Source organism: Sarcophilus harrisii, chromosome 3, assembly GCF_902635505.1.
Source record: "Sarcophilus harrisii chromosome 3, mSarHar1.11, whole genome shotgun sequence".
Taxonomy (NCBI): domain Eukaryota; kingdom Metazoa; phylum Chordata; class Mammalia; order Dasyuromorphia; family Dasyuridae; genus Sarcophilus; species Sarcophilus harrisii.
Window position 1 is genome coordinate 389,895,528 of NC_045428.1, and position 12,515 is coordinate 389,908,042.

The following is a 12,515-nucleotide window of genomic DNA, read 5'->3' on the forward strand; positions in this document are numbered from 1 at the left end:
AACCTCATTTACTTCAGTTTCCTCATCTGTGAAATGAGCTAGAGAAGGAAATGGAACACTACTCCAGTATCTTTGCCAAGACAACCTCAAATAGGATCATGAAGAATTGGACACAACTTAAATTACTTAAACAACAAAAAACATTCAGATACATACATCCATAGGAAACAGCTTAAGGTGCTTATCCAACTATATTAAACAAAACTAGATGTTCTTTTAGGAATAGGGAGGACATGAGGATACAAAGTTTGACAATAAGAATCTGCTTGAGATATCTCTTAAAGGAAAAACTAACAATTATTAAGCATATTTTAATCCTATAACTATGCACATACATCTCCGCCGATTATTAAGCTCATGGAAGTATTCCCAGATTTTGTGCTTAAAAAGACGACATACTGACAGGGTCAAGAGAGGATAATTAATAGTGAAGAAAGCAATAGAGAAACTACTAAAAACACATAAAAGAATTTTAAAAAGACAGCAATCTGAGTTGTTTCCTGCAGAAGCCAAAGCAATCCAATAATATTCACTTCAATGTATTACTGTATAAGGTGAAATCAACCACAAAAATATTTCATTTGACATTACCTTCAAAGCCATCATTATCAATGTCCCCTAGATTGACTATGGATTCTCCAAATCTTGCAGCATATGAGTCACTTCCAACTAGTTCAGTTTCCATTTCTTTCATTTTTGCTTCCTAGAAGGGGAAAAATGTCATTATAGACTCTTTTATCATTTAGACTTGTAATCTAATAAAACTGTTTCAACATGCATTTTTTAAATCCTTAAAACCTGGGGTAGGGGAATATGCATGCTGAGATTTGCTGTTTATTTAAAAGTTGACAAATTTTATTAGTTGGGGCTTGTAGTTTTTAGAATCATTATGTATAGATGGCATTGTAACAGAAGGTTTCAGAAGAATTGCTATTATGGACAAGAGTGTAATCAATAAAGAAGAATTGCTACCAAAGTAGAAATGGGAACTTGGGAGGAAGTGACTGACTATACATTTTAGAGTTCATGATCTATAAGGAAAAAAAAGACCAATATCAAAAAGTCTACAAAAAGATAAATATGACCTGATAGTCTAAAATTCTCTGAAGGAAGCAGATCTTAGGAGAATATAATACTTCCATGAAAAAAATGCTCATGATGCAAATAATGAGATGACTAGAAAGGGGGAAGAAACAGGAAAGTTATTTAACAAAACTAATTAAGATATACAAGGAACTAAGAGACTAAAGCAGATGGACATGAAAATAAAAGACATGTATAGGAAATGAGCAAGTAAACAAAGAAAATGGTCCTGTGAGAATAGTTTTGGGAATGCTGCACTAAAATAGAATTAAATCTAGTGGGGAATGTTAAGAACAAAAGGGTTGTTTTTTAAAGACACCATATTTGGGTATAAGGAAAATACAGAACAGAAAGAATCATTATTGAGGATGAAGAGGGCAAGAGCAATAAGAAGAGAGAATGAAATGAAGATAAAACTACTCAACCCTTTGTCATTTCTTTTTTTTCTCCATCAAAGAAAACAAGAAAACAATAGGATGAACAGAACAAAAATTGTTAACTGAGATTTGAATTTCAAGTTAAGGAAAAAACTCGTATAATTGCTAATAATTGAGAAATATAATTGGTATTAATAATTGATTTTAATTATAATCATTATTAATATAACTAATTCATAGTATTGGAATTGAAATAAAATTAAATTAGCATTAGATTATTTAAATAATTTCTTCAAGGATTTCACTTACATAAAATCACTTCAATAAATCTAGACTCTCATCATGTGTGTGATATGACAAAAGGCAAAGATCTTTGTCAGAGATCTTCAAAAATTTTTGCAAGTCACTGTAAACAATAAATCTAATCAATAAAAAACAAAGAAAAGAAACTTGAAAACTTAATTTCATTAGAAGTGAGATTTGTGTGGTTTCTTTTTATAGGCTGACTGTACTTCAACAGAAAGACAAAAGACCAAGGTAGTTAAATGAAGAAAGTTTATTTTTGGGGTGACATTTCCAAAAATGATTTAAATGAGCATCCATAATATTATACTCACTCTTTAGCAAGTTCTCTCATACTCTTGGAAAGATAGGGGTAAAGTAAGCCAATAACCAATTATTCCCATTCTACTTAAAGCAATCAACAAGAAACTTAAACAGGTAAAAACAGTTTTCAGTTAAACCAATCACAGATTTTAGACAATTTCAATTCCATAAAATATTTGAAAATAACTGCTTACTGATATATGATAACTTACTGAGCCCAAGTTGATGTAAACAAAAACTCTTCCTTCTTCCCTGACAATACTGTGCATAGGAGCACCAACAAGTAAATCTGAGAGGCCATCTGCATTGAGATCCACAGCACAAACTGAAGCTCCAAAATATGAACCGAGCTGCATCAAGTCAAAGCAAATCTGGTTATGATACTAAGAAGTAATGTCATCATAAAATTCCATGTGTAAAGAAATACAGAAGTATTTTACCTTTTTCCCCTTCATTTCATATATTATATTCAGTTCCCTTGCTTCAACACTGAATATGTATGCCTAAAATTTTAAAAAGGCAACAAAAAATATCCTTAAATTACATTCACATATGGTAAAATCCTCTTTTCATTTTATTCTAAAGTCTTTTATTTATCTAATGAACTATTAGCAAATTAAGTTTAAAGCCTATAGTTTACCTTAAGATTGATAATTTGAAGTAGAATAGCATTAACTGTTCATACCTAATAATATTTGATTTATGTTTAGCACTTTATGTTCCCAACACTCTTTGCCATTATTATCTTATGGGAGCTCCTTTTTAATAAGGCAGAATTCATATTATCTCCATTTTCTGAAAACTAAGACAAAACTAAGGTCAAGGGAGAATGAGTTGATTAAGGTGGTAGAGCTAGGACCAGAAGAAATATTTTTGCTTCCCTTCTACTCCTTCCCAGCTTCCATTTATATTACATACGCAAGGCTTTCTATTCATACAACCCATAAAGGGCCCAAGAACAAATAAAGGCTAGCTTTTATTTTACACTATAGTATTTAGTGTTTACATTTTGACATAGTAAAATAAATGAAACATTTATAAAAGAAGGCAAATATGAATATGTTAAAGAGAGGGAATTTTCCCTACCTAAACACAAAACAAAATGTGTAACTAGCCAATAAGGTTATATTCCTTTGTTAAACACTATTGTGTAGCTTTTATAACAAGAGTATTCATAAATTTTCATATATTAGATACATAGTAATTCCATCTAATATTAGTGAAATATATTTTTCCCTTGTGATTCCTCAAGGCTCCTAGATTCTCTTCTGCCATACTTTTTTCAGCCCTTATCAAAATTTATATTGAATCTCTGAAGGCAAATGATGATTTTAAAAATACAATCCTTACTTTACCAATCTGTTCATGTTGTGGAGCTCCTCCAACTACTTCTGTACGTTGGTGATCTCGAAAATGACCAGCACCAACAGCATACCCTAGGAAGGGAAGAGAAGAATGTAAAAGAATTTCATTATGAGGATATATCTTCACATCCTAGGTATTTTTTTTGTTTTGTTTTGTTTTTTAAAGATTATACTATGTTTCATTTCTTAGACTATTTACCATAGTTAAACAAAAATAATACATTTTTAATAGGAAAACAGTGTTCCTGAATTGTCTATTGTAAAATAATGCCTTAGTTCTGATTTTAGAAAAACACTAAAATGAAAAAAAAATTCTATACTAGTCAAACAATTCCTTTTTAAATTATGTTCAATCATTCAATCAATGTATATTAATTCTGTATTTTAAAAGTCTGAGTCTTGGGAAAAATCAGTAATGGCAAATGGCAAAAAATATTAGGACACATAGAGATAAGAAAGAGAATGAAAATGAACCATCACCAGAGGAATACTTAAAACTCAGATACTTCAGCAATGCAATATGAATCATAAAGCCACGTATCAAGAAGTCATTCTCTAGTAAAGGATTTTTACTCTGTAATTTATAACCTAAATTGATTAAAGTCTGCAGATTCCCTGAATAGAACTATGATGTCTGAAACTAGTTGCCTCTGAGGGAAAATCTCTCATAAAGACAAGAGGGTAATTCCATCCCACCTACAAGCCAGCCAAAAACATGCCTGTATGTATGTGTAACTTTCTATACAGATATGTTTATGTATATACATGCATACATATATGTATATAAAATTCTGTTTTTCCCAATTACATATAAAGATAATTTTTGACATTCTTTTAATTTTTTTCAGTGCCAAATCCCCCCCCCCCATCACTTCTTCCTTTCTAAGATGGTAAGCAATTTGATATAGATTATGTATTTGTAATCATGTAAAACATTTTCATATTAGCCATGTTATGACAAGAGTTCTTAATTAAATGAGATAATATATGCAGTATTACATGCTTCTGGATCAAATAAAAGCTTTTGGAAGTACTTTCAACTAATTTTTGTCCTTTGGAAGTATATGATTAAGCTAGCCATAAGGGATTTTGAAAATCAAGTAAGAGAGAGGGAAATTTGGGAAGAGAGCTGAGAGAGATCCCAACATGAAAACTCCCAAGAAATATTACAGTTAAATTCTGGAACTCCCATGTCCAGGAGAAAATATTGCAAGAACAAGAAGGAAACAATTCAAATATAGTGGAGTCATATCAAGATAACAGATTTAGCAGCTTCTACATTAAAGGAACAGAGGACTTAGAATATGATATTCCAGAAAGCAATGGAGCTAGGATTATAATCACCTAGCAAAACAGTATAGCCTTTAGGAGAAAAGGTGAAAATTCAATGAAATAGAGAATTTTCAAGTATTAATAACAAAAAGATCAGAGCTGAGTAGAAAATCTGATTTTCAAATACAGAAATCAGGAGAAGCATAAGGAGGTAATCAAGAAATGGATATCATAAAGGACTTAATAATGTTTATCTTAGAAGGTATTATATAGAAGTTAGAAACTACATATATATATATATATATATATATATATATATGTAGGCAGAGGTCATAGATATGAGTTGAATATGAATGGATAATATCTTTAAAATAAAATTAAGGGGTGAGAGAGGAATGTACTGGTAGAATGGGAAAGGGAGGCTTGGAATGGCATAAGTTATCTTCCATAAAAGAGGCCAAAAAAAGATTATACAGTGGAGTTCTGGAAGAGAAGAGGAGCATGGGAGTGAGACAACCTTACTCTCATCAGAGTATTTCCTCATTTCAAGAGGTACATACTCAATATGGGAATAGAAATCTCTTACCCTGCAAGAAATTACAAAGGGAAAGGGATACAGAAAGGAAGAGGGTGATAGAAGGAGAGGACATATTGTGGGGGAGGTTAGGGGATCAGTAGCAAAATGCTATTGGAAGGGTCAGGGTGAAAAGAGAGAGAGAATAGAATAAACAGAAATACAGTAACTGGGATAAGAGTTTTGAAGCCAGTTTCTCTGATGAAGGCCTCATTTATCATATGTATAGAGAAATGAGTCAATTCTATTTAAAAAAAGAGTCATTCCCCAATTGATCAAAAGATAAACTATGTCCAAAAGGTCTATGAAATCATGCATATCCTTTGACCTAACAATATCACTACTAAGCATGAATCCCAAGACATAGTTTAAGAAATAAAGGAAAAGGATCTGTATGCACAAAAACATTTATTGCAGCTCTCTTCTCAAGGAAAAGAATTGGAAATTGAGGGGGTGCCCATCAATCGAGAAATGACTGAATAAATTGTGGCATGTGATTATGATGGAATATTATTGTTCTATGGGAAATAATAAGCAGGACACCCTCAGAAAAACCTGAAAAGTTCTCAATGAATTCAAGCAAAGTGTAATGTACTGTGTAGAAAGTAATAGCAATGTTTTGGGATGATCAGCTGTGAATGACTTTATTATTCTCAATAATACAATGATTCACGATTACTCTAAAGGACTTATAATGAAAAATGCTATCCATAACCAGAGAAAGAACTAACTGTGTATGAATACAGTTTGAAGCATACTCTTTTAAATTTTATTCTTCTTGAAGGATGTTTTTAGGGGTGGGGGAGAGATCTATGCTTTCTTTTACAACATGAGTTCTAAGGAAATGTTTTGCATAACTTCACCTGTACCTTCTTATAACAAGTGAAAGTAGAGAGGAAAAGAGGAAATTTGGACTCAAAATTTTTTAAAAAAAGCTGTGAATGAAAGTTTTACAAGAGGTGTAACTAAGATGGTGAAGAGTAGATAAGTCTTTATCTGAGATCTTCCTGGCATTCCTCAGATCAGCACCAGATCAAGTCTCCAAACTGGTTTTGGAGTGACTAAACCCACAAATATTTGAAGTGTAACATATTTACAGCAGAAGATATTTTGGCAGAACTGCAGAAAAGGTCTGTTTCAATTGGGCATGGTGGGAAGCTGGCCAAGCACAAACACAGCACAGGGATCCAGGGCAATGGGGATTGCCAAAAAGAGATAAAAAAGACATCTGCATGCCAAGGAATCTACTTGGAGGCTCTTAGCCAAAACACAGCAAGTCAACTACTCTCCTAGTTCAGAAGCCAGTGGATCAGCAGATTAGCTATGAAACATCCAACACAAATACAAAATGCAAATAGTGAGCCTCTGAACCTCAGAATAATGAGGGACTTGGCACATCCACCCAACACAGGAAGGAAGTCAGCATCACCTGCCCAGGACAGTGTAAATTCACTGTTACCTGTAAAAGAAGCTTGGGACAATCTTCCTTTGCGCAAGAACAGACCTCAACCTTTAAAAAATGAGTAAAAAAGCAAAAAGAACTCTGACCACTGATAGCTTTTATGGAGACAGAAAAGAATAGACCTCAAACTCTGAGCTCCCTAAAGAGAAATCATCTCCAGATGATCATCTCCATGCCCCAAAGGATGTTATGAATTGGTCCCCATTTCACAAGTCTCTCTTAGAAGAATTAAAAAAGGATCTTAAAAGGGATTTAGAAGAAAAATGGGGAAAGGAAATAAGTTTACAGGAGAGTTTAGAAAAGGAAACAGAAATTACCTGAAGAAAACTCCTTAAAAATAGATTTGATGAAATGGAAAAATCATGTAACTTCTTACAAAATAGATTTTAAAAAGAAACCAACTCACTGAAAAAACAGAATTTGTGAAATGGAAAAAAAATTCCAATGAGCAAAACAGCTCATTTAAAAGTTCGATTGGCCAAATACAAAAAAAAAGATAAAAAAGCTAACTGACAAAAATAATTTACTAAAAATTAAAATTGAACAAATGGAAGTGAATGACTCAATGAGACATCAAGAACCAATAAAACAAACAAAAAATCAAAACAAAAAAATTAAAAAGTAGAAGAAAATATAAAATACTTCATTGGAAAAACAACTGACCTGATCTAGGAGGGACAATCTAAGAATTATTGGACTACCTGAAAATCATGATAAAAAAAAAAAGCTTAGACATCATCTTTCAGGAAATCAGTAAGAAAAACTTCCCTGATGTCCTAGAATCACAGGGTAAAATAGCCATAGAAATAATTCACCAATTGCTTCCTCAAAGAGACTCCAAAATGAAAACTCCAAGGAATATTGTAGCTAAATTTCATAATTATCCAGAAAGAAAAATTCAAACATTGATGAGGCATAATCAGGATTACCCAGGACCTTGCAGCTTCTACTTTAAAGAATTAAAGGGCCTGGAATCTGATATTCCAAAAGGCAAAGGAACTTAGATTACAGCCAAGAATCAAGTATCCAGCAAAATTAAGCATTATTTTTAGGGGAAAAGATGGACATTCAATGAAACAGGTGAATTTCATTTATTTATGATGAAAAGACCAGAGCTAAACAGAAAATTTGATCTTCAAATACATAACTCAAGAGAAGCATAAAAAGGCAAAAAGGAAAGAAAAAAGCTATTTCTTTTAAAAGTTAAAAGTTTGCATCCCTCTATGGGAAGAGGACATGTTTAGTTCTTGAGAACTTTATTTATAGATCATACTTAGAGGATACAGATATCATTTGATTTTATTGTGATGATATTAAAAAAAAACTAGAGGTGAAAAGGTAATTGAACTGGAAAAAGAGGAAAATGGAAGTAAAATGGGGTAAATTACATTCCACAAAGGGGGGGGAAGACCTATTACAATTGAGGAAAAGAAGGAAGAGGTTAAGCATTTTGTGACTTTTTCATGCTATTTGGTTCAAAGGAAGAATATCAAACATATATAGCTTCACAGAGAAACTTGTCTTACCCTATAAGATAGTAGAAAGGGAAAGGGGGGTAAGGAAAAGGAAAGGGGCAGGTTAATAGAAGGGAAACAGAAATACCAGAGGAAAGGGATAAGAAAGGGAGATGGACGGTGAAAGGGGAGAGCTGTTTGAGTGAGAGAAAGTGGGAAAGGAAAGAGAAACATGTAAGTTGGAGAACTAAGATAATTAGAAGTACAGTGTTGGTAATTTTAACTGTGAATGTGAATGGGATGAACTCTCTTATAAAATAGAAGTGTATGGCAATTTGGATTAAAAGTCCAGAATCCTACAACATGTTGTTTATGAGAAACACATTTATAACAGAATGTTATATTCAGAGTAAAGGTAAAAGACTAGAGCAGAATCTATTATGCTTCAGCTGAATTTAAAAAAGCAGAGGGAGTGGTCCTGATATCAGATCAAGCAAAAACAAAAATACATCTAATTAAAAGAGATAATAAAAGACACTACATCTTGCTAAAGGGTATCATAGACAATCAAGTAATATCAATACTAAGCACCAAATAGTAAGCATCCAAATTCCTGCAGGAGAAGTTAAGACAGCTGCAAGAAGAATTAGACAGCAAAACTATACTAGTGGGGGATCTCAACCTTACTTTCTCAGAACTAGATAAATCAAACCATAAAATAAATAAGAAAGAAGTTAAGGAACTAAATAGAATTTTAGAAGAGTTAAGTATGATAGACCTTTGTAGAAAATTTAATGGAGACAGAAAGGAATATACTTTTATCTTGGCAGTACATGGAACTTACACAAATACTGATCATATATTAGGGCATAAAAATTTCAAAATAAAATGCACAAAGATAGAAATAGTAAATGCATTTTTTCAGATCATAATGCAATAAAAATCAGGGAAAACAGACCAAAAATTAACTGGAAACTAAATAATCTAATCCTAAAGAATGAGTGGGTGAAACAACAAATTATAGACACAATTGATGATGTCATCCAAGAGAATGACAATAATGTGAGAACATACCAAAATTTATGGATGCAGCCAAAACAGTTCTTAGGAGAAGTTTTATTTCTATAGATGCTTACTTGCATAAAATAAGAGAAAGAGAATCAATGAATTGGGCATGCAACTAAAAAAGCTAGAAAAAGAACAAATTAAATACCCCCAAATAAATACTAAATTTGAAATTCTGAAAATAAAAGGGGAAATTAATAAAATTAAAAGTAAGAAAACTATTGGATTAGTAAACAGAACTAAGTTGGTTTTATAAAAAAACCAATAAATTGATAAATCTTTAGTCAATTTGGTTAGAAAAAGTAAAGAATAAAATCAAATTGTTAGTATCAAAAATTAAAAGGGTGAACTTTCCATCATTGAAGAAGAAATTATAGCAATAATTGGGAGCTATTTTGCCCAACTATATGTCAATCTGATAATCTAAGTGAAATGGATGAATACTTACAAAATATAGGTTGCCCAGATTAACAGAAAATAAAGTAAATTACTCAAATAATCCCATTTTAGAAAAAAATAAATTGAACAAGCTATTAATCATCTCCCAAAGAAAAAAAAATATCTAGGGTCAGATGAATTTACATGTCCATTCTACTAAATATTTAAAGCAAAGAAAGTTTTATATGTAACTGGGGAAAATAAAGATATTAAAATAAAAATAAAAAGAATTCAACTATCAATAAATTTCTAGTAGAATGCAAGCTCCTTGGGGGCAGGAACCATTGCATTTTTAAATAATTATCTTATTGGTGCTTGGCACAGTGCAGACATATCATTAATATTTTTAATTGAATTGTAAAGTTAGAAATGGGATTTTAATATAAAAGTATGTTTTAACCATTATCAAACATTCTAAAAAATGATATTATACATATAATCTGTGTCCTTGGGGACCTTTTATAAACCTGGCCATAGTCACCTAGGCAAAGAGACAAGATTCTAATTTTACTTCCCAAGGCTTATTTGAATGTAGACTATGGGGTGCTGTCCCCAACACAGTGATTTTTGCACAAAGGAAGCACTCAACAAAAGTTTGCTGTATTGAATTTATATTTTTTATTTTATTGGGCCCCTTTTTCATCCTGTAGTTTAACTACAATTGGCAAGTGTAAAATTAAAATTAACATAAATTATGGAGTTCTCTGACAAGCAGGACATTTCTGAACTCTTAAGAAGTTTTAATGCCTTCTTATATGCCTTATGCAAGTAAGCCCTAAATCAACATTTATTACTCCTTGTAGACCTAAGGTTATTAAATTTGTGTTAAATATTTTACCATACCTAGATAGCTTCCAAATTTTACTTTATTCTGTCTGTCCACAAAAGCCTTGTACTTGTTCGCTGTAATGCTGTACACAAAGAGTGAACCTGTCCAGTAATGTGATCCAGGGGCTCCCATGACAATTAAATCCTAGAAAGAAAATAAAGCACCTTTATTATCAATGGGAAAGTGTTTTCATCATCCAGTATGAAACAAACAAATTTTATGTGGATATTTAATACATTGGGGTGGGGAAAGGATGGTTTTAATTCCAAAGAATTTATTAAAAATAAGCAATATAGTGAAGCCATGCAAGATGGCTACTAAGGCTTCAGTTCATTCAAAAGGCTTCTGGAGAAAACTCTAAGAATAAGCTAGTAAATGACTAGTAAAAGTAACTTAAGTGAATTTAAATTTATTTAAAAAGTAAATTACTAGTTAAACTAGTAAAGATATATTTTTTTTCTCTATTCACTTTTACATCAGAAAAGCCAGAGGCTTCTAAAATAAAGGATTACTCAGGATGTATCATAGACCAAAGAGAAAGGTATTTAGGAAAACAGAGAGTTGGGAAAGACATCCCTTTCTCATTGAATAAATGATTACTGATGTACCCACAAAACAAATTTCCTCATAATTTTATAGACCTCTCAGGTTCACACTTTAAGATGGACATTTTTTTTTCATTTGGGTCTTGCCTTAAATAGTGGTTTATCCCTTTGTCTTGATCTTTTCCATATTCTTGTTACTCTCATAAGCAGAACACCAAATTAAACAAATTTTGTTGTAAGAGAAATTTTATTAATGGTAAAAATGTAGTTTTACAACTCCTACAATTTTTAACTAATTTTAAAATATTTGGGTAGTTATGTTTTAAGTATGGATTCTAAAAAATGTAAAAAAAATATCCTTTAGTGAATTGAAATCTTGATGTATTCAATAATATTACTTTTTAAAGAAGACCATTCAGGATAAGACATTCTTTACATTGTTGATTTATTAGAATTTTCTCAATACATAAATTTATTTTAAAAAATGAAGATGATAATTTAGGCTATTCTAGGAAAAACATTTTATGCTAAACCTGGCACTTTTTACAATGTCAAAAAGTATGATTAGTTATATAAATAATTTAAGTTATTCATGACGATTCTGTAATTTTAAAAGGTTAAATTGTTTTTAAAAATTGTAATACTTACTTCTGTGTGAAAACTAGATATTCCAGCTTGACATGATGTATACTGTTCTCCAAATTTTTTTAGATTATCTAAAGAAAAATAAAAGGAAAATAATTTGTAAACTATTTTTAAAACAGTACATTGACTATATGTGACTTTATAAACCTTTAATTTAAAATTTTTTAAATGCGTAGTCTTTTGTTATCTCATTTTTAAAAACAAGAATACCACATGAATACCTTTAAAGATATAAGCCCCTAGGGATTGTTTCCTTCATTGAATTTATATCTCCAACACCCATCTGTCTAGCTTAGTGTTCTGTCTCTGGAATTGTGATGAAGATGGAAAAGGTCGATAGAAAGGCAGCAAAATAGTCAAGACAACACAAAGGCAGGACCAAAATAAGGATTTCAATTTCAAAAGGCAAAAGCTAAGGGAAATAAAACTGAGCTCTATAAAATTTTGAAGAAACTGACATGTTTTATGATTGCATCCCTCATTGTTTATTCAATTGGCACATGGTAGATACTTTAAATATTTGTTGATTATCCAGCAGATTATTGTTGTTTGAAAAATTCAAAACTATTTTACATTCAATAACATAGGGAGAAGCAGATTATGGCTGGACCTCAAATGTCCAAACTCCAGTTTTCATACTCTACACTCTTCTCCCTCAAACCCCTTCTATCTTGTCATTTGTAAAGTGAGAGACTGGAAAATGTGATCTGAGTAAGGCCCTTTCAGCTATGATATTTAGAGCTCCCATTTAGAGCTCACTCTTGCAGAAGGCATTGATTTCATTTTTAGGAGAAGAAAATG

The 12,515-nt window shown here is 31.5% G+C and overlaps 1 protein-coding gene across 3 annotated transcripts in view; it reads right to left on the reverse strand.

Annotated features, from left to right (window-relative positions):
* The window catches only part of ITGA4 (integrin subunit alpha 4), a 92,793-nt gene that overhangs the window by 54,073 nt on the left and 26,205 nt on the right, over positions 1 to 12,515 (reverse strand). For all 3 annotated transcript variants that reach the window (XM_003764019.4, XM_031960371.1, XM_023499322.2), the window contains exons 5-10: positions 11,718 to 11,785; positions 10,539 to 10,668; positions 3,417 to 3,502; positions 2,507 to 2,569; positions 2,279 to 2,416; positions 592 to 703 (exon numbers count right to left, since the gene is read on the reverse strand). In XM_003764019.4, coding sequence (XP_003764067.2) covers positions 592 to 703; positions 2,279 to 2,416; positions 2,507 to 2,569; positions 3,417 to 3,502; positions 10,539 to 10,668; positions 11,718 to 11,785 — 597 coding nt within the window. The remainder of the gene's footprint in view (positions 1 to 591; positions 704 to 2,278; positions 2,417 to 2,506; positions 2,570 to 3,416; positions 3,503 to 10,538; positions 10,669 to 11,717; positions 11,786 to 12,515) is intronic.